General features: G+C 48.2%; 1 protein-coding gene across 2 annotated transcripts in view; it reads right to left on the reverse strand.

Moving 5' to 3' along the window:
- The window catches only part of KDM4A (lysine demethylase 4A), a 48802-nt gene extending 24527 nt beyond the window's left edge, over nt 1-24275 (reverse strand). Inside the window, exons 1-11 of one of the 2 annotated variants that reach the window (XM_047727344.1) lie at nt 24159-24275; nt 20835-21011; nt 20030-20205; nt 16981-17095; nt 15098-15291; nt 12428-12477; nt 11566-11669; nt 11038-11175; nt 10106-10353; nt 9057-9256; nt 7640-8016 (exon numbers count right to left, since the gene is read on the reverse strand). In XM_047727344.1, coding sequence (XP_047583300.1) covers nt 7640-8016; nt 9057-9256; nt 10106-10353; nt 11038-11175; nt 11566-11669; nt 12428-12477; nt 15098-15291; nt 16981-17095; nt 20030-20205; nt 20835-20972 — 1740 coding nt within the window. In that variant the 5' untranslated portion in view covers nt 20973-21011; nt 24159-24275. Of the gene's footprint in view, nt 1-7639; nt 8017-9056; nt 9257-10105; nt 10354-11037; nt 11176-11565; nt 11670-12427; nt 12478-15097; nt 15292-16980; nt 17096-20029; nt 20206-20834; nt 21012-23863; nt 23957-24158 lie in introns of those variants that run through there. The other variant, XM_047727343.1, reaches the window with a different exon arrangement.
- Between the last annotated feature and the right edge of the window lie 1490 nt (nt 24276-25765).

Consider the following 25765-nt stretch of genomic DNA (forward strand, 5'->3'; position numbering starts at 1 on the left):
CAACAGGCAGAGGGACAGGGAGAAGCAGGCTCCCTGCTGAGCAGGGAGCCCGATGTGGGGCTCAGTCCCAGGACTCTGGGATCATGACCCAAGCCGAAGGCAGACGATTAACTGGCTGAGCCACCTGGAAGCCCCAAGAAATCTTAATTTAAAAAAAAAAAAAAAAAGACTGTAAAAAGATAAAGATAAAAATAGAATTCCAGGGCGCCTGGGTGGCTCAGTGGGTTAAGCCACTGCCTTCGGCTCAGGTCATGATCTCAGGGTCCTGGGATCGAGGCCCGCATCGGGCTCTCTGCTCGGCAGGGAGCCTGCTTCCCTCTCTCTCTCTCTCTGCCTGCCTCTCTGTCTACTTGTGATCTCTCTCTGTCAAATAAATAAATAAAATCTTAAAAAAAAAAAAAAATAGAATTCCAGGGGCGCCTGGGTGGCTCAGTGGATTAAGCCGCTGCCTTTGGCTCAGGTCATGATCCCAGGTCCTGGGTTCGAGCCCCACATCGGGCTTTCTGCTCAGCGGGGAGCCTGCTTCCTCCTCTCTCTCTGCCTGCCTCTCTGCCTACTTGTGATTTCTCTCTGTCAAATAAATAAATAAAATCTTAAAAAAAAAAAAAATAGAATTCCAATGAGAAGCCTGGCTGGCTAAGTCAGTAGAGCACAAGACTCTTGATCTTAGGGTTTTGAGTTTAGGGTTGTGGCATAGTTTACTTAAAGTAAAATTAAAAAGTAAATAAATAAAGTCCTATTATTTCTGCATCCCAATAATCTTCTTACATTCTGCCTTGAAGACCACCTAGACAACAGGCCTGTATCTGGGGTGTGGCAGTGGCAGAGACCAGAAGTAAGAAAAAATAAAAGGAACCAGAAATGATGGGATTTCCAGCCTGGGTCATCAAGGTGAGAGAGACTTAAGAGGATTCTCGGGGATGAAGGGGGAGGAGTAACAAACCAAGTTAAAAAAAAAAAAAAAAAAAAAAAAGGAAAAGGAAAAGGAAAAAAAAAAAAAAAGCCAAGTTAAACATGATAGGCACTACCAACTGCCCTGTTTCTCTGGAAACACCCAGAGGGGCAAAAAGGAATTAGCCTGAGAGTTCAGACCGCACGTCAGAGCAAGAGCTGTAGATTTAGGGATGCTGAGAATCGGGTTCAGAATTGAAACTGGGTTCAGAATTGAAACCGGGTTCAGAATTGAAACCGAGGGAGTGGCTATTACCAGTGAAGATAAACTGAATGTAGAACAAGCCTTTCGGAATAGGAGGAGGAAGAGAAAAGGGAGATCCAGGGGCCTGTGGGTGGCTCAGCAGATTAAGCGTCTGCCTTCAGCTCAGGTCATGATCTCCACGTCCTGGGATCATCCTGGGATCGAGCCTGCTTCTCCCTTTGCTCCCTGCTCTTGCTCTCAGTATCTCTCTCAAATAAATAAAACCTTTAGAAAAGGAAAGGAAAGGAAAGAAAACAGAAAAGAGATCCAGCCACAGAGAATACAGGAGGAATACAGAAAGCAAGGAGGGGAACGCCACAGTGCCAAGGGATGCCGAAGAGCTGAGCAGGAAGGGGCCAAAGGACACAGCAACTGGGAGGTGTCAGGATTTTTTTTTTTTAAGATTTTATTTATTTAGGGGCGCCTGGGTGGCTCAGTGGGTTAAAGCCTGTGCCTTCGGCTCAGGTCATGATCTCAGGGTCCTGGGATCTAGCCCCACATTGGGCTCTCTGCTCCGCAGAGAGCCTGTTTCCTCCTCTCTCTCTGCCTGCCACTCTGCCTATTTGTGATCTCTATCTGTCAAATAATAAATAAAATCTTAAAAAAAAAAAAAGATTTTATTTATTTGACAGAGAGAGAGGGATCACAAGTAGGCAGAGCAGCAGGCAGGGGGCGGAGGGGAGAACAGGCTCCCTGCTGAGCAGAGAGCCCGATGTTGGGCTCGATCCCAGGACCCTGGGATCATGACCTGAGCTGAAGGCAGAGGCTTATTAACCCACTGAGCCACCCAGGCACCCCTGTCAGGATTTTTTTGAGATAAGTTCCAGCAGACAGAAGTTAGATACTAAGGAATGAAGGCATCAAAACTCTTCTTGAGAAGATTAAGGGAGGAAATGAGATCATAAGGAATTCCCTCCAATTGTATTTGAAAAAGGGAGCTACATATGACTTTTTAAGATTTTATTTATTTATTTGACAGACAGAGATCACAAGTAGGCAGAGAGGCAGGCAGAGAGAGAAGCAGACCCCCTACTGAGCAGAGAGCCCGATGTGGGGCTCCATCCTAGGACCCTGGGGTCATGACCTGAGCTGAAGGCAGAGGCTTTAACCCACTGAGCCAACCAGGCACCCCTACATATGATTTTTTTTTAAAGATTTTTATTTATTTATAACAAAGAGAGACAAGTGAGAGGGAACACAAACACAGCGGGAGAAGGAGAGGGAGAAGCGGGCTCCCCGCTGAGCAGGGACCCTGATGTGGGACTCGATCCTGGTACCATAACCTAAGCCAAAGGCAGACACTTAACCACTGAGCCACCCAGGCGCCCCTGCATTCGGTTTTACAGGCAGAGAGTGAAGAAGCCTGTGAGAGGAGAGATACTAAGCCTTCGGCAGACAGAGTAACAGTCCCCCAGAGATGTGCAGTTCTAATCCCTGTGAATGCTATGTTGACAGGACAAAACATTATTAAGTTTGCTCATCGGATAAAATAGTGAGATTATCCTAGATTCTCTGGGCAGGCCCAGTGTAATCAAACAGTGCTTAATAATGAAGACAGAAGCAGAAGACTTGGTGTCTGAGTGACGTGATGTGAGCAAGACTTGGCGGCGGATGTGGCTGCTTTTGTAGACAGAAGAAAAAGGCCACGGGCCAAGGAATGTGAGCAGCCTGAAGAAGCTGGGCAGGACAAGGCGTCTCCCTCTGGTGCCTCCCATGTCAGACTCCTGAAGAACTGGAAGATAATAAATCTGTACTGGCCTCAGACTCTCAGTTTCTGGGAACTTGTAAAAAGCGGCAATAGGAAATGAGCGTGGGGTAGGAGATATAAACAGGTCATTTAGGAGGTCCAAATGCTGGAAGTAGAGAGGTCAAGACCAAGAACACCAGAAGGGAGCTCTGGGGAAGAAGATGCCAGTCTCTAGCCCTGTTTGTTCTGATTGACTCCTGCATGCCAGCCTATGCATCCCACATACCGTGCTTGCGTGGCAGCAATGCAGACACCGGTGACACACGATCCCCGGTCTCAAGGAGCTCATGGCCCACCCAGAGGTGGACTTGGTGTGCGAGTCTCAAGTCTCTGTCCTTTCCATTACTGTCCCGTTGCCTCTGACCAAAGTAGTCTGATCTATTCAAATAGTTAAATACCGTTCCATATTTTCTCATCTTCCGGCCTAACTACTCCTCCTACTCTGTGGTCTCTGCATCACCTTCTTCCCTGAGATATGCTCCGACTTCTAAATTCCTTCACTATGTAGCAGCAAGGGCTGGGTTCCAACCCTAGCTCTAGCTGTGTGAGCCCAGGCAAGTAGTGTTCCACTCATTGAGTGGGAGCAGTGAAATCTCCCCCCACCACGGGTTCTTTGGGAGGATGGGGTATGACAGCAATTAGGGTCTCCCAGGCCCCTGCATGCAAGAGCTAGCGCTCAGGCTCCTAAGTTCTTTTCTAATGTCAGGCACCAGGTCAAGGTCAATGTTCTTAATGGGGCTTGTCCCGAACAGAGAATAGCCAACTACTCCCTCCTTGTTTTGGGAACTTTTTCAAAGCAGCTTCAACTAACAAGAAATGTTACAACAGACACATCACTGTGGCTCTGGTGCTTCAGCAGTCAGTCAACCTGGCTGCTTTTACCAGGGCCCTTGACATAGAGCAGCACATTAACTGAACAGCAAGAGGCCCGAATTACAGCATGTGGGATGCTCAAAGTGGGGGCAGAAGGGCCACAAGGGTGCTCTTCAAAACCCAGCTACTTCCAAATATAGATAGAATGCCATCAGACCTCTCCAAGGGTGGGTAAAATGGTGCAGCTTCCGCCCCAAACCTTGACTGTCAGTCCCCCATTCCAACCCAATCAATCCTGACGTCAGCTTCCTACTAAAACTACACTTCCATTCATGCCTTCCACGTTTCCAGAAGGCTCATGGGCCAAGATCTAGGACTATGCTGGTGCCCAAAGAAGCCAGGCTGGTGTGGCACAGGGCCTGGCTCCTGGCAGTTTGCCTTCCCTGGCCCAGGACAACCGTCCGGAGAGTGCGACACACTGTCGTAAAAAGGCAGCCAGGCGCTGCCGGTGTTCGAGGTAAAAGGGCGCGCAGATGGCAAGCAACGAACGGTTTCTGCGAGTAGTGACTTCTGAAAAGGGCTGGGCTCCAATCAGCAAGAGAACTGTTCCAAGAGAGACGTGCATCGAGGACTCCCTGCCTCCTCCCACCTCAAAGCCACCTGCAGCCTGGTGATGGCCACACAATACACAAGAAGGCACAGGAGGCCACTGAATGGTACACGAAAAAGCGGTTGAAATGACAGATTTTATGTCATGTATACTTTAGCACAATTAAAAACAAACCAACCTAAAATGTGAAGAACAAATACAATAGGAGTGCTTCAAATGACAAAAGGAGAAGTGAAGCAAGCGTGGCCAAGTACTGACAACCGTCAAGCCCCAGCCAAGAGCATCTGTGAGATTCCTTTATGAATCCACATGCAGCTTTGTGCACTTAAAAATGTATTCTAGAACGCTCCAATTTCCAGAAACACATGGCCAAAGTCAAGCTGCTTCAGGGCACACAGGCAGACAGACCCTCCACAGCACCTCCCAAGGCCCTCTCCAGACCCATACGCCTGCAACCAACCAAACTCTGCACATGCTTTGACCCTGGCATGTGTGACCATCACCATTTAGAACACACTCCTCTCCTGGACTCCCTTCCCCATTTCCCTCCAGCCGCCACGCACACTCCTGCAAACCCTCAGCCTAGCTACAAGGCCTGCTTCTCTGCAGTCTCCCCATACTCTTAACCCCAACCCCAGGCTGAGCTACTAATTCTTCCACTTGGACTACAACACTTATCCTGAAGGAGTGGATTTATTTGTTCACATCTAGACTCTGAGCTCCCTGAAGACACAGTCCCAGCCCCGAGCAGGCATGCTGTATGTCATTACAGAGTTTTAAAGCAAAGAGGCAGAGCAGCCAAGTTATTTTTAAAGAATGTGAAGTAGTTCAAAGATGGTAGCGCAGGGGCACCTGGGTAGCTCACTGGTTGAGTGTATGGTTGTGGCTCAGGTCATGATCTCGGGAGTCCCTGGGATTGAGCCCCACATCAGGCTCCATGCTCAGTGGGGAGTCTGCTTGTCCCTCTCTCTGCTCTTACCTTCTTACTCATGCTCTCTCCCTCTTTCAAATAAATAAATAAAATCTTTAAAAAAAAAAAAAAAGAGGCAGTATATCCAGGAGGTTGGGGGCAAGGGGCCAGGTGACGATGCAGTGGAGAATGGTATTACCATCAGACTAAGAAGGCTAAGAAGGCCATCTGGGTAGCTCAGTTGGTTAAGCCTCTGCCTTTGGCTCAGGTCATGATCTCTGGGTCCTGGGATTGAGCCCCACATCAGGCTCTCTGCTCAGCGGGGAGCTTGCTTCCCCCTCTCTCTCTCCGCCTGCCCCTCTGCCTACTTGTGATCTCTTGTCAAATAAATCAATAATATCTTAAGAAAAAAAAAAAAAAAAAAAGGCCACACAGATATAAAAAAAGGAGCCAGGAAGGCACTCGTGGTCTTTGAGCAGGAATAAGAGGCACGTCAGACCTCCTTCTCCCAGCGTATCTCCACATGGAAGGTCTCCCGGCTTTTCTCCCCAGCCCTTGGACCTTAGTGAGCTTCACCGCATAGGGGTCTGTCTCTGGTGGAGGGAGTACCCTCAGGTCTGTGTCCTCCACACATGAAAGGCAACTGGAAAACGTTCAGCCACTGTGAGAGGCCTGCGTCCTCCACAGCTGCCTGGGGACTAGGTGGGTAACCTGTCTCACTGAGGTTAAATGAGCAGCAGAGCCATTAGGCCATAGGTTAAAAGCCACTCCCTTCAATTATTTTAACTGATAACGAAGTAACATTCTGAGCTCCATTTCCCCGACTCCTGCATCCATTCCTTAACTGGTTCCTAATTTGAGAGGAAAAAAGATGGGTATGATTTGTTGGCTCCTCCCACCAAACACACATAGACAACTTGCCTCTGTGGTAAGATTAACTTACAAGTAACATACAGTCTAAACCATGTGGAGAAAGTATTTAGCATATAGTAACTCTCTGCTATCGTTAGCTGCTTCTGTGGTTGTGACTAGAACCAGAAGCAAGAAAGTCAGGGGGACGCTGCTCGAGGACAGTGTGACCTATAGCGTGACAGCAGGGTCAACGGGGACCCAAGAGCTTTGCGAAGAGGAATGGCTCTGATGTAGCATCAGGGACCATAAGGGGTTCCGTTGTCTAAGGTGGAAAGCCACCTCTTGTGGAAGCTGCCACAGGAGAGCAGAGAGCAGCCACGAGAGGCACCGAGAAGGAGGAAACACGGTCCTCAGCTTAGCGGCCTGCACCTGCCCAGACGAAAGGATGGACGTGTGGTGGAAAAGGAGATCTACAGAAACTGAGCCCTGAGACTGAGGGAAGGCAGAAAGGAAAGACAAGGGACAAACCAACCACAACCATCCTCTACTCGGAAAACCCGAAGAACTTTATCACGGGTTCAGGGTTAGTATTTCAGCCAAGAACAGAGAAAGCCAATAGGCTGAATGCTAACATCCAGAGATGAGTATACTTGAGGGGCTGGGGATGGTTCTCCATTTGCACAGACTTTCAAAACATCTCGTAATAAAAACTTCTCGAAGACCAATTTTTCAAAGGTAAAGGTAAGGAAATGGGGAATAACTAAAACTTTTCTGCACTGACTTCAACCCCACCCCAGCCCCACTCAAGGCTACAACTTGACCCATAAGCTGTGAGGCTGGGGAGTAAGAACAGGTCACTTGGGTAGGCGTTGAGTCTGGTTGCATTCAACACGGCTCTGCTGTGTCCCACTCAGTTCCAGAGAGCCTTTTTACACAAAACAGCTTTTGGTGACAGCATGTTCTAGAAGAAAGCCTGAACATTCACATTCACGGCTTTGGGAATTCATCCTGGTCTCCAAAAAGATGCTCTATCAATACTGCTGTACTGGGAGATGAAGAATAAATGGGGGGGGGGGGGGAGAACTCCCATGGGTGGCTACAAGGCGGTGGAGATTTTCAGGAAAAAAAAACCTTGAATTTTCAGGTACAAAAAGCCATTGCATCCCCACCCACAGACTGCACAGGACTGCAACCACTGCCACTCTAACCCTCATGCCTCTAGAGCAGGTGGGGTGGGCAGGTGTGTCCAACACCTGGAGATCTGCAGCTGTCATTAAGACGCCTGGATTCTCTGGAACAGTCACACAGGGGCAAGAGAAAAGGAACCCCCAGCAAAGAACAAAGTGGAAGTGAACCAGTGCCACCCGGCTTTCTGCTTGACACTGCAGACTGGAGGCCCATTCTGATGGCCTCTCCTGCCATCCTGGATACCTGCAGCAAGCACCCCCACACCCCCAGCAGACGCCCTCCTCCACAGGATCCCAGCCAGGGAGCATTGCCCAGAGCCCTTACCTCTGCCAGCTCCCGCTCACTGATACTTCCGGTGGCGCCCCCTTTCTTCCTTGTGCAGGGCTCTCCCACGGTGACCCTGCCGTCCCCTTTGGCATAGCTGTGCACAGTGAGAACTCCCGACTGCCCTTGGGCTCGGCAGGACAGAGGCTCACTGGTTTCTGAATCGGAAGAAATAGAATCTCGAGAAGAACCGGAGCCCAGGCTAGAAGATGATTTCTTTTTCGAACCTGAGAGGACAAGGCGTCCCCCTAGAGAAGCAGGATTCACAGAAAGATCCAAGGCAGCTGCTTCTTGTTCCTCCTCTTCCTCCTCATCCTCCTCTTCTAGTTTGACGTTTTTAAGCTCTTCAAATTTGACTTCAGAGGAGTCAGAATAATCTGAAACACACACGCACATTGGCCAGAGCCAACTTCCCCACGCACATTTGAAGCCAAAGCAAAGCAAAGGGGCAAAGCACAGAGAAACACAGGCAGTGACTATGGTGCAGCTTCTGATTCAGGCTCTGTCACCTGCAGGGTCACTGTGTGATCTGGGACTGACTGTTCAGCCCCACCCGGGCCTCCAGGTTCGTCCCGTGGAGTGTAGGCAGCCTACCACCTATCTCCAGGGTTCTATGTCTACTATGGAGCACAGCCTGGCACACAACGGACCCTCAGAAGTCACCTGCAGGAACCAAGGCCTGAACGCAGCAGGCCTGGTGACCCCAAGCTAGAGCAAGTGCTGAACAGAGGAAGCCAGGCCCCAGGGCCCCGCTCCGCAGTGCTGTCCAGCTGCCAGGAAGTGCACCAAGTCAGCCTCCGTACAGATCCGCCAAGCCTCACCCGAGGCTCACCCAAGCCCCCCAACCACCATCCCAGCGGGTAGAGTGGCTGTCCACACCACTTCCTTCCTAAAATCCAAGTAGCCCCTCAAGCCCCCAGGAGAGCAAACTCTAAGATGGCGGCCAATCCCCTCACCGTCTCATTCCTACTTCTCCAGCCTCATCTCCTGCTAGCACCGCTGTCTTCTACCCATCCCACCCCTGTAATCGAGTTACAGGAAATCACTACCAGCTCCCCGAATAGCTCATGTGGTTTCAGACCTCCATGCTGGCGCCCCTGCCTACTCCCCTTTGGGTGTCCTGACTCTCTGCCTGCCTGGAAAACTCCAACCTCTCTCCTAAGAGTTGAGTCAGCATCACTTCCCCGACTTCGGTGTCTCCCCGACCCCTCATCAGGCAGAGGAAAGCAGTACTTCCCCTATCTTCCACCCAGCATGCCCCTCTCCAAAGGGCTCCTCACAGCCATTCTCACACTCCACTACCACTCTCTGCCCACAGACCCATCTCCCCCAATACCTATGACCCAGCACACAACATGGCATCTAACCCACAACAGAGCCCAGTGACGCTGTGGGAAAAACATCACAGCCAACAGACCTGGGAAGGGAAGAGCATCCTCGACTTGCCGTACGGAGCTGTGGGTGGGCCTCACGGGAGCGAGGGCAGCCTGACACTCCGCCACATCGTACTGTCCAGAACTCAGCTCCTCCTTGGGGAAGAGGTCACTCTGACTCACCTCCTGAGGTATTTCAAGACAAACCCGGTGCCTCTTGGTCCCTATACGATGTTTGGCGAGGCTGTGAGGAAGAGAGCACACTTTTGAAGGGCCCACAAACACAGTCACATCCACACACATTCACCCACATCACACATGACCCAAAATGAGCGAACAGCCAGAGCCTGTCCACTGCGCCTCAAGCTTGAGTCCCACCTCTCGTCTGTGGGAGACATGGGACTTCACCTCTCCCTGCCTATTTTATCCAGTGGGAAACAGGAACATCCCCAGCCCCCTCAGAGGTTGGATGTCAGGCTTATGAGGTACGCTGAGTACCTGGCGGAGCTCCTGGCTACCCCGTAACCAGTTCTCCTTTCTTCTCCATGTGGCTCAAGGCAGAAGACAGATCCTCCCGCTCAGACACCGAGGACACTGGCCAACCTCAATCCTGCCACCCCCCAGCCCCTGTGGGTCTCATTCCAGCCACGACATTCTCCTCTGTAAAAACTGCCTCATGTGCCAGGGCACCTGTATGGGTCAGTAGAGCATGCAACTCTTAATCTCAAGGTGATAAGTTCAAGTTGGGCATGGAGCCTACTTAAGACAATAAATTAAAAAAAAAAAAAAAAAAGTCTCAGGTGGCAATGAGAAAATGACTTTTCTGGCTCAGAGGGAGCTGCGTTCTCTTTGTATGTGACCTTCGCTCCAGCCAGTTACAGGTCCACATACAGATGTGGTCATTCCTGGGTGGTGGCTGTTAAGGAAGAGCCTGGATGCCCTTGCTCTGAGGATTCTAGAGCCTTTACCAAGAATAAAAATTCCCTCAGCTGTGGCTCCAACACCCCACTTAGAAACAGCCTCTCGACAGGTTACGGAAGCTGCCCAAGCACCTCTCCCTCAAACAGCTGGGCCCAGAGGGCCGCCGGGTTACCTTCTCTTTAAGTCACCCTCCTCTCCATCCTCAAGCCCTTCCATGTCATCTTCCTCCAGACACTCCTCGTTTCTGGCTCTTGGGGGCAGTTCACTCTCCTTAAGGAACTCGGCTGCTTCTGGCGTGGGCAGAGTATGGTCGATAACTGTGCTGTCCTTCCCAGCTTTCCAAAGCTTGTACCTTTCTGGCTGGAACTTCCTCACAAACACGTCCATGGAGATCTTCACCATGTCCTTCCTACAGGAGCACTGTCCCAGGGAACCAGGAGAGCTCCAGTCAGCATGCTTTAACGGCTTCTCCACGACCCCCATATCCCATCTCCTTCCCCCAAGTGAAATAAAGATACAAGCCTATTTAAAGCCAAACTGCTGGCACTCACAGCTGAGAGCCGACTGGCCTTGCGGAACCTTTGAGCATGGGGGGGAAGCAGGGAAAAAGCAGGCAGGCATGAGCGGCGCTGGGGTGTGCCCACCCAGGCCCTTTGCCAGGCTGCACAGAAAAACACCGCAACGAAGCTCCGCACTCACGCCCGGGAAGGCGGACGCCCGCCTTCCATCCGTGCTCTAGCCCAGCCAGGCCCACAGGAGCAGGTGTGCCCAGTCAGATGTCTAGCCCTGCCTGCTTCCCTAACCCGAAGAACTTCTCAGAGAAAACCCACAGGGGCCAAAGCAAGAAGCACCAGTGTGTGCGGGTGTGGTTTTCAAGCTCAATGGATGTAAGCATGGAAACCTCACTTGAGGTGGCCCAAACCTGAACTTTTTACAATTCTAGATGAACACAATATGGGGGCACTTCTGCCCATTCCTGTCACTCCGTTTCTGAATTCCGGCAGTTCAAAGAACGTTCTAATCGCCAGCCAGTGTAGCTAACAAGAATTTGCTCACCAGACCTTTTCGGGCACGGCGTTACAGAAAGAAACCAGACAAACTTACCAGCACTGCTTGCTTGCCATATTCGATCCACCGCCGGGTAGCAAAATTGGTGGACTCCGCACAGTTGAAGCCATGGTTAAAGCCGGCATGGTAACCGTACGGGAAAGTGATCATGAATTCTCCAGCTTCTTGAGTGACCTGAACAAGAGCGGACTTGAAGCAGCCACAGCAAATGGCTGAAGTCTACCCAGCTGGACGTCTGACCTCCAGCGCCGCGAGCTTCGCTGAGTAACCCAGGGAAAGTCCTAGAACTACCGGGGGTCTTTGTAAAATGCAAAGCCCTATCATATCCGACCCCATCACTGTAAGTGACCATTCCTCCAAATCAACAGTGTTCAAGGGGACCAGAGCTGCTCGGGCACTGGGAAGCTGCCTTCCCACCTTCAATATCCTCGTATATCAAAGTACTGCTATATAGGCTAGCTCTGGCCCATGCCTGGTACAGAAGGATGAACTAGATTAAAGCCCTTTGGTGAAACAGACCAGAAAGGGTAACACGAAAGACTTCTGTATATAAAATCAGCTCACCTTGTCAAAGGGAATTCCGTATTTCTTCAGCATTAAAGGGGAAATCAAGGTCATCTTATGGCGGAGAAAAGCCTCGCAGCTTTGAGCACTTCCAGGGAAAAAACCTGTTGCAAGGAACATGGGCCCAGGTTAAGACACTGCTCCACGCCAGCTCTTCAACCCTAGAGATGCTGTACCCTTGGGCATCTCATCCAGATGATGAGGAGGATAAAATCACCACAGATCCTTCTAGCTTCAAGCTAATCCTAAGATTCTACAGTGAGCCCCTAGGCTCTCTCCCGTGCAAGCTGTTACGTGGGTAATCAAATTCTGTTTGGGAGACTGAGATCACCCAAGCTCCCCTGTTCTTCCAAAAAGCCTTCAAACTGTTTAGGACCTTCCTCTGTTAACCTGAATCCCTCAGTCCTTCGTTAGTAACACATCCACAATGCAGATCACCCAAGCTCTCCAGAAACAGGCTCTATGGAGGTACAAACTTATTAAAATCCACTTGAACAAAAGCACAAAAACCGAATTTTCACATTTGGGTTTCCGACAGGAGAACAAGACCCAATATGCATGGTACACGATCTCTGGTCAAATAAACCCATGCCTGATAAAACTGAGGCAAAGACGAAGAATTACTTACTTAGCAGTCAAAAAAAAAAAAAAAAAAGAATTATTTAGTCCCCTCCCAGGACAAATGGAGAAAGTTTCCAATTTAATTGCTCTGCTGGGGTAACCAATCTGGCAGCCCAGCTCACCCCCTACACACAGGCCTGAGGAAGGACAACATAAGCATCTGACCAGGGAACGGACATTTTAGAACAAGGAGCACAGCACACGGGGAGGTCTGACCCAGCACAGGGAGGAGTCACAGTACCTTTGGCAAGGCGCTCCAGCCGCTTTCCATGCTCCGGGGGAACCGAGTACCTGCAGTCACAGAGAAGCGTCGGATGTGGAGCAGAGGACACTATAGGGGGTTAAGGAACTCTTTCCCATTCTCAAAACAGCTCTCCCTCAAACAGGGAGACTAAGACTGGAGGCACTCCTTCAGGTGACAGAAAGCTTTTTTTTCCTCATAAAATAACAGATTTTTCAACTTCCTAACCACAAAAACTAGAAAGGAGTCTGGAGAAATGATTTGTTAGACTACTGGGGGCCAGGAGGGAGGAGCCCACAAGTAAGTACGAGTGAATATGTTTCTCTTATATCCTTTCATTTACCGAGACAAGAGCCAGAATTTATGGTATGTAATCAGCGTTACTCTCCTTTATAATGTTCAAGAAATAAAAATTTTGGGGGTGCCTGGGTGGCTCAGTCATTACGTGTCTGCCTTTGGCTCAGGTCATGATCCCAGAGTCCTGCCCAGCATCGGACTCCCTGCTTGGTGGGAAGCCTGCTTCTCCCTCTCCCACTTCCCCTCCTTGTATTCCCTCTCTCGCTCTCTGTCAAATAAAATATTTTAAAAAAAAATTTTTTTTCTTTAAAAGGATAGCATTAAGTGCTCCTGGCACAGCCTAAAAAGGCCTAACTGGGATAGGATAGAAGAGGAATGGAAAACGAGGTGAAAATGGGATTTGATACCACAGACCAGGCCCCAGAGATGCTGCTGAGCCCATTTTTCTCTTCATCTCTGTAACAGCTACACTGATTACCCAATAATTAATTACTCCTCCACCCTGCAGGGTAGTGAGATGCAAGAGAAATTGTTCCTCATTAAATAAAACAAAAAACAACAACACTTAAGTGACTGAGTCACTCAGGTGCCCCAATTAAAAAGAGAGAGAGAGGGACGCCTGGGTGGCTCAGTTGGTTAAGCAGCTGCCTTCGGCTCGGGTCATGGTCCCAGCGTCCTGGGATCGAGTCCCACATCGGGCTCCTTGCTCATCGGGGAGCCTGCTTCTCCCTCTGCCTCTGCCTGCCATTCTGTCTGCCTGTGCTTGCTCTCTCTCCCTCTCTCTCTGACAAATAAATAAATAAAATCTTAAAAAAAAAAAAAAAGAGAGAGAGAGAGAGAAACCACGGAACCACTTAAAATTTTCACAACACTGTTAAAACTTTATATTCTGAAACTCATAGTAAGTCTACTTTAACCTTCATAATTGACTCTAAAGATCATTCCCCAACAAAAATTTCTCATCCCAAATAATTTCATTATGAAACAGATGGGGAGGAGCAGAAAATGCTGCTCATCCAAAGGACTTGGGTCCATCAGGCAACATTGACCAGAAGTCTCTAGAGGTCCCTCTTCCAATGACCTAAAGAGCACGTGTAATAACCAGAAAATCTTCTCTCTACAGAATAATGAAAATCCAACCTCAGGGAATTTAGGACTAAAAAGGCAAAAGACACAAAAGCAACACATACAGATTCTAGAAGTCTAGCCATCTAAGAAAAGAAATGCGACAGCAGTTAGGGGGTGAACAGAAGCTCAGAAGGTTGCCCCCACCATGATTAGAAACTGGAAAGCATCTGAAAAAAGAAAGGAAAACCTCTGAGAAAAAGAGGCAGCTGAAGATGCTGGCAAAGGAAATGAAGATGCAGTTTGTACGACTCCTCGTGACCTGGCCCATGGTGTCCCTGCCGGCCTCCTAGCTCTTCCCTCCTAATACACAGCACCCGCACCACAACGGACTTCCTCTAGTTTGTGAAGACATCGTGCTCTCTCTCAACTTAGGCTCCCTGTATGTGTTGTTCCAACTGCCTGGACACGCTCTCCTCAGTCTTCCCTGCCCCAAACCCGCCATCTTCCCAGTCAGCTAGGCCTCCTCATGTTAGGGCTCAGCTTCGTTGTCACCTCTCCCAGGGAAGCCTTCTCCAATACCCACCCCATGTTCACGTACCCTTCCTATACGGACCTAGAGCACCCATCAGAACTTCTTTCAGTGTATTTATTTCCTCACATGTTCAGTCTCCTACCTATGTGAATGGATGCCTCATCTGTTTTGGTCACTGCTGTCCAACATAGCACCTTCACTAAAATGCTGGGACTGAGAGACGGGTCAGCACAGGGAGAGAGGAGAGAACAGATCTTTCTCTCCCCAACTAGACTGAGAACATCCTGGAGAGCAGGAAGGATACGCTGAGAAGCCTTGCATCCCCTCTCAGGGTTAAGCACACAGTGCTGCTCACCAAGTATTTTTTCCATGAGGAAAAAAAAGCTTTCTGTTACCTGAAGGAGTGCCTCCAGTCTTAGAAGCCTGCCTCTAAGAAATGCCTCAGGCCTGTTCAGAAAAATTAATCACAGTGGGAGAGCCTGCAAGAGCCTCTGGGGCTCTCAGTAACTCAGCCAACTTAGCTTTTCACACAGGGGTATTAAACGCTCTGCCACCTAGAGCCCTGCTCTTCACAGACCAGTCTGAGCACCAGGCTCCAACAGCAGCCCCTGGCTGAAACACCTGGTGACAATGTCAAATGCCAGTCCCAGGCCAGGCCTCCTGAAGCAAAATCTGCCTTTTAACCAGATCCTGAGGTACCGTGTAGGCACACAAGAGCTGAGAGTCCTGTGGTGGCCCGAGAAGCCCCAGAGCCAAGGGCAGCCCAGCTTTACCAGGACTTCGGCTCTCCGAAGTGCAAGTAGTTGATGCTGTAGAGGTCCATGTCTTCGGTGTGCCAGGCAAAAGAGGTCTTCCACATGCCAAAGTACAGGTACGGGGTGTTCACACCCTCGATGGTGATCCCACTCTCCTTCTCCACCAGGTCCAGGATTGTTTTCAGTCGGCCGATATTCCACTCATCTACGTGCTGCAAAGAAAATCACAGTTAAGGGCAATTATAGTAAAAATAAACTAAGGCTCTTAACCTACAAATCACAGAAGAGGCAATAGGTGACCTGTCACCTCTAATGAAAGATGTGGAATAATGTGGAAACAGCCTCGACCCCAAAACCACAGCCCCCCTCACTCACTCTTCACAGCCACCACTGCAACGGACGCAATTAGACCTCCAAAGGCCAAATACCACTTGGTAAAGGAAACCAAGATATGAAAGACAAATCAGAAGGGAACAGCCAGCCCGTTCCTAACCCCAGGAGGAGGAGTTTGATCTGAAGCTAAAAAAACTTACGTCAAAATAGGAAAGAACTCTTAACGCTACCAAAAATACAACATGGTAATCAACTATCCCAATTTCGGACTCTTCAACCCCAATTTCTACTGGGCAGTGTCTTCCGTAAAAAGTCTACAGTGTCACCCAAATACTCTTCCTAAACTGTAATGGTCTGCTAGGAGCCCACCTCTCATAAATCCCTTCTGGATTATCGTGCCCGGCTTTTGTACCTCGCCGTCCCAGACCTTTATAGTATCTGCCTGCCATTTACATCTGTAAGTTTCACTTTCCATCACTCAAAAAATTGCCATGAAAAAACTTGAGATTTAAATCCCTTCCTTCCAATAATTTACAAAAACATTAATCTGAGTGATAATCCCTCCAACTCCCTACAGATTTTTTAATCATCCAAAAACCATCCCAAATATTCCTTCCTAAGACTGTTATCTAAGGTTGTTCTTTATGCCGAAAAACACCACACCCCAATCCAATGCATTCTGTTATAATAGCTTCTGCTAAAGAATCTTGTTTGGGGGGCGCCTGGGTGGCTCAGTCGTTAAGCGTCTGCCTTCTGCTCAGGTCATGATCCCGGGGTCCTGGGATCCAGCCCCGCATCAGGCTCCCTGCTTAGCGGGAGGCCTCTTTTCCCTCTCCCACTCGCCCTGCTTGTATTCCCTCTCTAGCTGTGTCAAATAAATAAAATCTTAAAAAAAAAGAAAAGAAAAGAAAAGAAAAGAAATCTTGTTTGAGGGTTCTGAAAATCTAAATACGTTTCTCTTCTTAAATATCCACCCCTTTCACTAGCTGGTGATCTTTTTTCTGCGGGAACCACACTGCCTCTCCCCCAACGTTTTCATTAACTGTGATCCCACCCTTTGAAGAACTCATCAGCTACCACCCACAGACTATTCTAACAGCCCTTGCAAAGAACACCACATCGCCCAATTCACATGTAGAGTGGGAGAAATAAAATTCAGTCACATGCAAAAATACCCACAATTAAGTAAGCTCGGCACATCAGCCCTTGGTGGAGGTTCTTTGCAAAGCCACTCATTCAGAAAGCAGCTTTTAGGTGCCTACGATGTGCTGGTCAGATAAAAATGGTATTAAATTGGGGCGCCTTAAAAAAAAATTGGGGCACCTGGGTGGCTCAGTTGGTTGAGCGACTGCCTTCGGCTCAGGTCATGATCCTGGAGTCCCAGGATGGAGTCCAGTATCGGGATCCCTGCTCGGCAGGGAGTCTGCTTCTCCCTCTGACTCTCTCTCTCCTCTCATGCTCTCTCCCCCTCACTCTCTCTCTCTCTCAAGCAAATAAAGTCTTTAAAAAAAATGTTTTTTTAAATGGTATTAAATCACAAAACCGCTGCTGTTTCCAGTGAGTCTCACCTTTTCATAGAGAGTGCCATTCACATCTGCACCATAGATTGGGGGATTGAACGTGAGATTTTTCCAGTATTTCCGTTCAAGCTCTTCAAACTCACTATAGCGTGGGGTACAGTACCTTTCAAAAGTAAACCAAGTATTAACCACTTACCAGGACTAAATTCTTTAGGCACTATGAACCGCAAAAGACAAAATCCCCTGTTCAAGGGACAAGATATTTCAGACGAACAAGACTAACACTTCCAGCACCCATGCAGTGGCTAACTCAACAAATAATCACACCTAAAAACAAAGTATTGTTTTATTATTTTCTTAAAAAGTATTTTGGGCGCCTGGGTCGCTCAGTCAGTTAGGCCTCTGCGTTCAGCTCAGGTCATGATCCCAGGGCCCTGGGATAAAGCCCAGAATCAGGCTCTCTGCTCCTCGGGGAGTCTGCCTCTCCCTCTCCCTCTGCCTGCTGCTTCCCCTGCCTGTGTGTGTGCACGTGCACATGTGCTCTCTCTCTCTCTCTCTTGCTCTCTCTGTCTGTGTCAAATAAATAAAAACAAACTAAATCTTAAAAAAATAGGATGCTTTAAAAAAAAAGGGAAAAATATATTTTTACGTATGTACTCACACACGTAGCTGTCTGTATGTATGCCTCTATAAAAGCATTAAATATCTATTCTTTAGCTCAATTATCACCTTCTAAGAATTTATTCCAAAAAGTCTTGTAAAAATTCAAACCACTCAAAAATTATTACACAGCAATTTAAGAAAAAATAATGTGTAAATCAAATAGATATCTGAAAATGCACATTGTAGGGGCGCCTGGGTGGCTCAGTGGGTTAAGCCGCTGCCTTCAGCTCAGGTCATGATCTCAGGTCCTGGGTTCGAGCCCCACATCGGGCTTTCTGCTCAGCAGGGAGCCTGCTTCCTCCTCTCTCTCTGCCTGCCTCTCTGCCTACTTGTGATTTCTCTCTGTCAAATAAATAAATAAAATCTTTAAAAAAAAAAAAAAAAAGAAAAAAAAAAGAAAATGCACATTGTAACTCAAATGGCAAAAAAAATATGAATGGATATAGTGGAAGTGAAGACCCAAAACAGACTGTGGGGAGACAATGGAATGAATGGGAAAAAATCTTACTTTAAATACGGCCTTACAATTTAATGTCAGCCTACTGAATAATGAAGTTTGGGACTCTTAAATGCCCTTTGAAATATTTCAAACTCTTCCACCTCCAAATGATCTGCTTTATAAATTCAGATTTTTACCTGCTGGGTTTTCTTAAAGCTGGCTGACCATGCACATAGAAATCAAGGGTAAGGATTTGCTGCATTTCAGATGAAGGGGAAAGACACAGACTTGCTAATTGAAAAAGAGGCATCCTGAAATAAAAGGCCTCCCATATGTTGACAGGAGAAACCAGACACAAGAGACTGAGGCCTCTGGCAGAGCCCCATGAGCCAGAAGGCAGGTGAGCCCAGCCCCAGCACATAGCTAAAAACCAGACATAAAGAATGACACAGCCTTTCATCTGCAGAGCTCGTCACACTTCTTCAACATGCTCTTACATAAATTCACTCTTTCAACAGCAGGTTGGTCAGCGATACAGATGTTCAAAGAGTTAAGCTCTCAACAGAACTAGAAAACCACATTTTGAATTGTGGTAAGTCAAAGGAAAAGGTGGCAAAGCACAGAAACAGAACAAGATCTGATGTGAGAGAGCGTGATTGTAAAGCCACGAAGTAGTGCCCTTGGAAGTGTGAAGACTGCCAAGACACACATCCAGCTCTGGGCTCGTTCACAGCAAAGACACAATCTAACATATCTGACTGGCTGAAATCAAGATGTGTACAGATCAAAAGGGCACAGGAAAAAAAAAAGCAAGAAAAAAGGAAGGAATCTCTTGTGGACACTCAAAATTAAGGAGTAACATGGGAAAGGAGAAAGTCCAAGAAAGAGGATTAAGACGGAGCAGTCAAGGGCTCAAGAGGGAACCACAGGGGCGCCTGGGTGGCTCAGTGGGTTAAGCCTCTGCCTTCGGCTCAGGTCATGATCCCAGGGTCCTGGGATCGAGCCCCGCGTCGGGCTCTCTGCTCCGCAGGGAGCCTGCCTCCACCTCTCTCTCTCTGCCTGCCTCTCTGCCTACTTGTGATCTCTGTCTGTCAAATAAATAAATAAAATCTTTAAAAAAAAAAAAAAAAGAGGGAACCACAAAATCATCTTCTGTAAATCTGAGATCGAATGAAAGCTAAATATTCAAAACAACAGAGAAGAAACAGAGGAAAACAGAGGGCCTACAGAAAGGCGTGTCTAAGAGAGATAAGGATGTATGGATGATGAACGAAGGCAAAGAAAGTAACAACCAGGGGCGCCTGGGTGGCTTAGTGGGTTAAGCCTCTGCCTTTGGCTCAGGTCATGATCCCAGGGTCCTGGGATCGAGACCCACATCAGGCTCCAGAGAGCCTGCTTCCCCTTCTCTCTCTGCCTGCCTCTCTGACTACTTGTGATCTTTCTCTCTGTCAAATAAATAAATAAAATCTTTAAGAAAATAAATTAAAAAAAAAAAAAGAAAAAAAGAAAGTAACAACCAGCATGGCAGTTTATTCACACTTTGTTATGTCCAAACATAAAGGAGACAGCGGCTGGACGGGTGGTGAGGAGTTTGAGCATGATAAAAGACAGAAGCACCCAGAAGGAAGAGAAGAAACTATAAGGGCCAGCTTTCGATAAGCAGGTGTTATTAACACACCTGGCAAAAACTCCTTTTGAACCAACTCCCAACTTTCTCTTTTGCAACTCTGCAACTTACCAAGGTCAGAGAATGATCCCACTTCTGCGGGAAGAACAGTGGGATTACTTTAGGTAAGAATATGGATGCATTTAGAATGTGACGCAGTACTGGGAATAGTAAGGACACTCCCATAAAAAGAGCAGAAGGGGAGACAGAGCTAGGGCTGAGCACACCGCCCTTCAGTGGCATAGCAGCAAGGTTAGGAGACAGCTATGAGGATGAGACGTTAACTCCTAGACCCTATGAAGGGTAGGAAGAGACAGGTTTCCACTCACTTATCACTATTGGCTATCTTGCGGAACTCACGAACAGTCATGGCTTTCTTCTGTATGTTGTACTGAGTGAAGAGGCCAGACTGCCCCGTCACCAGCTGCTGGATGGGGGCAGGAATGACCAGATCATCAATATCATCGTAGGATGCTCGTGGCTTCCACTCCTTTGGAGGAACGACCTGTAGGGAACACAAGAAACAAAGAGATCAGAAAGCTGGCAAGCTGGTCACAGTCCAGGATGTGGGTGGGCTGCTATCCAACCAGCCGATTTTACTATAAAGTGACTCTGATTTAACATAGCAAGTTACACTGATGTGCTAGCCCTGATCTAGTTTGGCCACCAACTAGCTGCCTTGTTGCAATGACCAAAGATAAGCAATACTCATTCTCAGCTCTGTATCTTATCCGGACACCAAGACAAAAGGATGAAGAGCTGATTCTCTCTTAATCTTAACAGAAAGTGCACATGAAGAACCAACTTGCTCTCAGGCTGCTGGATGGGACTGAAATGAGAAGGTGGAAGGTCTAAGCCCTCAGTGACAGGTAAAACCACTAAAACACACATCTCCACCATGCGGATGGAAGCAGCACAGCACCTGGCCCTGGGACACTGGCTCTTTACTTCCCTTTAGAGATGCCAAGCAGCTCTCCTCCTACCCAAAAGATGCTTCAGATGTTAATGAAAGGAATTAACTTGCAAACAGGACAGTATACACTGAGCATCCTGACTGGCTTTCATTCCCCATTCAGGAAAAATTCCTGCTGCCCTGTCATAAAACCCATGTAGAATCACCCCACCCAACCTCACCTTGGCCAGCCCAGCCCGATGAGCTCCTTGGGACTCAATGTAGGCCATGTATCGACTGAAGTTCCGGAACTCCTCCATGGTTGGGTAAAAGGTCATTATCCGAGCACTGGGATTCAGAGCTTCAGATTCAGAAGCCATCTTCCCTCCTTTCTGACGTCACTTTGGTCAGACAGGAACCTGAAGAAAAACATTAAGAACATACAATGTGGGGCACCTGGGTGGCTCAGTGGGTTAAAGGCTCTGCCTTCGGCTCAGGTCATGATCCCAGAGTCTTGGGATCGCGCCCCACATGGGGCTCTCTGCTCAGCAGGGAGCCTGCTTCCCCCTCCTCTCTCTCTGCCTGCCACTCTGCCTACTTGTAATCTCTGTCAAATAAATAAATAAAAACTTTATTTAAAAAAAAAGAACACAGAATGTAATTAGAACTAAATGGTGGGAATGTCGGGGGGATGGATAAATGAGGGATGAATATTAAGGAGGCAGGGCACTTGTTGTGAACACTGGGTGTTGTAAATAAGTGATGAATCACTAAATTCTACACCTGAAACTAATATTACACTCTACGTTAGCTGACTGGAATTTAAATAAAACTTGAGAAAGAAAGAAAAAAAAATGCTGGGAATGTCAGTGCTGAAACAGTAAAAGGTGTAGAAATCCTGAAGAAGCATTAAGACCTCGCAGCTGGAATCTGCCTCTAGGTAGGTTATTTAAGTGAACAAGAATACAAATAGAAAAGGCTCTGCTTAAAAGAATCCAATGTATTGGGGCACCTGGGTGGCTCAGTCGTTAAGCGTCTGCATTCAGCTCAGGTCATGATCCCAGGCTGGGATGGTGCCCTACATCCGGCTCCCTGCTTAGCTCCCTGCTTAGTGGGAAGCCTGATTGTCCCTCTCCCACTTCTCCTGCTTGTGTTCCCTCTCTGGCTCTGGCTATGGTTCTGTGTGTCAAATAAGTAAATAAAATCTTAAAAAAAAAAAAAAGAAAGAAAGAAAGAAAGAAAGAAAGAAAGAAAGAAAAGAATTCAATGTATCAAAATTGTATGTAATCAAATCTCACTTAAATGGAAACACTGTTTCAGCTAAAATTTGTTACTAAATTGTTGGTCCCATTTAACAATTCTACAGCTGCCCTGCCCCTCTTTTACTCCTATCTTTCAAGTTCCTCCCTATTCACCTTTGATAATTGCTTGGGTTGGGGGGGTCGTGTTAATGTATTACAACCAGATTTATTTATTTATTTTTTAAACAACTAGATTTAAAAAACAACAGGGGAGGGGCACCTGGGTGGCTCAGTCGTTAAGCCTCTGCCTTCAGCTTAGGTCATGATCCCAGGTTTCTGGCATTGAGCTCCACATAGGGCTCCCTGCTCTGTGGGAAGCCTCCTCCTCCCTCTCCCACTCCCCCTGCTTGTGTTCCCTCTCTAGCTGTGTGTCTCTCTGTCAAATAGGTAAATAAAATCTTTAAAAACAACAACCACCTATGGGCTCCCGTTTAGGGCACAACTTTAAAAGTTTAGGTGACAACTTTAAAATAGGACTCTAGATTCCTAAGGAAAGTTATTTGGGTACAAGATTACAAAGCTTAAGAGTTAAAAAAGTACTCAGATGCTAGTATTTCAAACCCTAAACTGAAACTGTTCTACCTAAACCAAAATGTCATTTCAGCAGTACTACAGGAGGTCAAGCTAGAGACTAGTTCAACTGCACCATACCCAGAATTCAAAAGACAAAATTTAAATGGGCAATACACTGACAATACAGGACAAACTTCAAACTGATTGGAAAAGGTGAAATACTGTTTCTAGATGAGGCCAGCAACTAAGTGGGTGCATCCCAGTGCCTGGTAACACAATAGACTATTCCAACCAAGTAAGAACCAAGCACACCAGCTGAAAGGAGCCACTTTAGAAGCAAAAACATCTCCCTCAACTCCCCGAATCTGGGCTCCAAACCCATGGCAGTTCAGCTCCAAGAGTTCCCCTGAGAGCTGAAGAACTCAGAAGGGAAGCAACTGCCTCAAGCAACTGCCTCCAACCTACCAGCAACCTACTAACAGACTAGGAAGACAGCATGGCACAGAACTGTCTAAGGAAGGAGAGAAGACAAGCCTTACTACCCACATCTCTCAAGCTTCCATTTCACCAAAAACAACGAAGTATGTTCTTGGCCAGGAGCTTTTCGTGCGCCTCACAAAAACTTTACATGGAAGGTATACGACTATCCCCGCTTTACACAGCAGGTCATCACCCCACCATCCTGCAATGCACTCCCAGTGCTTCTGCCATTATCCTATGCTGCCTACCTCATAATTTCCACCTAGACTAAGCCCTTTGTCAGGGAAGATCCAAGGGTGGAGGCACCTCAAGTTTAACCAATTTCCAAGACCCTCTTTTTTAAAAACACAAAGTATCTTACTTCAGCCAATTTTACAAAAACATATAATCATGTGAACAGGGTGTTAGGCCCCATCACCCGGGCGCCTCTGGACTTAGTCATCTTTGTATGCCTAGAACCTAGAACAATGCACAGCACAGAGCAGAGGCTCGGGAACTGTTGAATAACTGATTTCCTCGCCCCCACTTCAGTTGCTCATTGCCCTTCTTCAACCCTAGGATTCCCTTCCCCCAACCTATTCTCTGGGGAAAGCTCCTGTTCCCTGACTCCTTCATTTCCCCCATTCAGCAACAAAGCCTAGTGGTTGAAGAGCCCCGGCTCCGGAATCAAAACAACTCTGAATTCAGATCCGGTCTCTTCCATTTATTAGCTGTGTGACCTTGGCTGTGTGAGTTGCTCAAGTCTCAGTTTCCCCACCTGTAAAATGGGGATCCCAACCTCCTGGCCCAGCAGGGTTGCTGTGATTAACTCAGATGATGCAAGCGAAACGCTAAGCACTAGGCCCGGTACTTAGTAACTCAATAAAGGTCGCTGTAGCTAACAACCTCCTCTAACTCCCGCCCCCTCCCCTCGCAGGTGCCCCCGCGGGTACCATTCCCAAGGCAGTCCCCCCTCTCCCAAGGTCCCCGAACCTCACCGCGTAGAGGGACAGCCCCTCCCGGCCCCGCCGCCTAGGCGAGTGAGGCCGGGCCGCAGGAAGAAGAAAATAAGGCCCAGTACACCCGCCTCCCTTCCCGATGTGCATTGGCCAAAAGAGATTAGAAAGGACCAATCTCAGGACCCATTTTAGAAGTTCCTGTTCTCATTGGCCAAGAACCATGCCTATCACTCTCCGCTGACGGCAAACCCCCCCGCCCCTCCCCCATCGGAGCTCACGGTCACGGCCACAGCAGCAACAAACCTAAAGGATTCCAAAACGGCATCGTTCTTACCTAAAGCCCACTGCCCCGGCAGGGCTAAGGCTTGGCTCCTGCTGTCGCCGCTAGCCGTACCTACCGCTTTTCCAGCCGGCGGAGGACGAAGCCCCGCCTCCTCCAAAAAGTCGGTCCTCGCGCAGACGCACAGCGTCAACCAATCTGAGGGCCGCTATCACTCCTCAAACAGCCAATGAGCACGCGCTGCAGTCGCCCAAAAGTCCGGGCATATCAGTCTGCTCAGCCTATGAGCGCCGGGTCGGGCTGTTGCCAGGAGGAAACGCTGTACCGCTCGGGACTGCGGCCACTGAGCATCTTGGCTGAATCGCGGGGCTGGCCAATCATAGGAGGGCTTCTGGCCGCCCATAGCTAATCAGCATTAAAAAAGGCGAGCGCCTAGGAATGGGATGGTCGGGTGGGGTGGGGACAGTGAGATTATTGTAGGATGTTACTAATGAAAGGGTGGGGCACGGTCTTTGTAGAGTGAGTAGGACCCTTGCAAAAGGTGGACGTGCGCTGGAGCCCTTAGGGGCAGCTTCCGAGATCAAGCACCTTTCTGATAAGGTGACCAACTTGTACCGTTTTGCCCGAGATTGCCTTGGTTTTGAAAACTGAAAGTCCCGTATCATGGGAAACCTCTCATTAGCCGGCAAGATGAGACGTTTCCTGAAAGGAGCAGTTCCTGAAGGGGAAAGAGCTCTGGGGGAGGGGAGATGTCCTTAGGGTCATTAAAAAGCAGTTCTTCAATGAGCGGGGATTTGGGGGTCATTAGGAGCAACTCTTGGGGCGGGGGAGAAGATCCTGGGAGTCATTAGACGTACTTCTGGAGAGTTGAGGGGGTACCTAGAAGTCATTAGGAACTGTTCCTAAGGGGCACTGAGTCGCTCTAAGGAGCTCCCAGATTATGAGGGATGATGGGCGAGGAAGCCTACAGGACGCTCAGATAGGTTCGGTAGAAAAGTGGAATTCTGGGGCGCCTGGGTGGCTCAGTGGGTTAAAGCCTCTGCCTTCAGCTCAGGTCATGATCCCAGGGTCCTGGGATCGAGCCCCACATCGGGCTCTCTGCTCCGCGGGGAGCCTGCTTCCCCCTCTCTCTCTGCCTGCCTCTCTGCCTACTTGTGATCTCTGTCTGTCAAATAAATAAAATCTTTAAAAAAAAAAAAGAAAAAGAAAAGAAAAGTGGAATTCTCACAACCAGAATCATTAAAAAATGTCCAAAATTACCCATGCTACAGCATGCCTTTTGACTTCATTGACCTGGGCATGGATACAGTTGCTAGTACTGCTGTGACTACCAACTATTCTGAATTCGATCTTGCTACATTCCCCAGCACTGCCAAAAAGGATTTTCCAGGGTCGCTGCTACTTTGTATCACAAGCTTCCAGTTGGTTGTGAGCACATGATAGTTGAAGCCTAAGTCAGGTTCTCTTGACATTTTCCCATTTCCCTGATCAGTTTATCTTAGTCACCTTTTAAAGCTCATCTTTCCTGTCCCACCCCTTAATTTATAACAAAATTAATCATGGTGAAAAAAGCCAAAGATGGGATTACCTTTGGATGTGGGACAGGGAATGATGGGAGAGAAGCCTAAAAAATGCTTCTGGGGTGTTTGGGTATTAATAAT

Source organism: Lutra lutra, chromosome 4 (assembly GCF_902655055.1).
Source record: "Lutra lutra chromosome 4, mLutLut1.2, whole genome shotgun sequence".
NCBI lineage: Eukaryota > Metazoa > Chordata > Mammalia > Carnivora > Mustelidae > Lutra > Lutra lutra.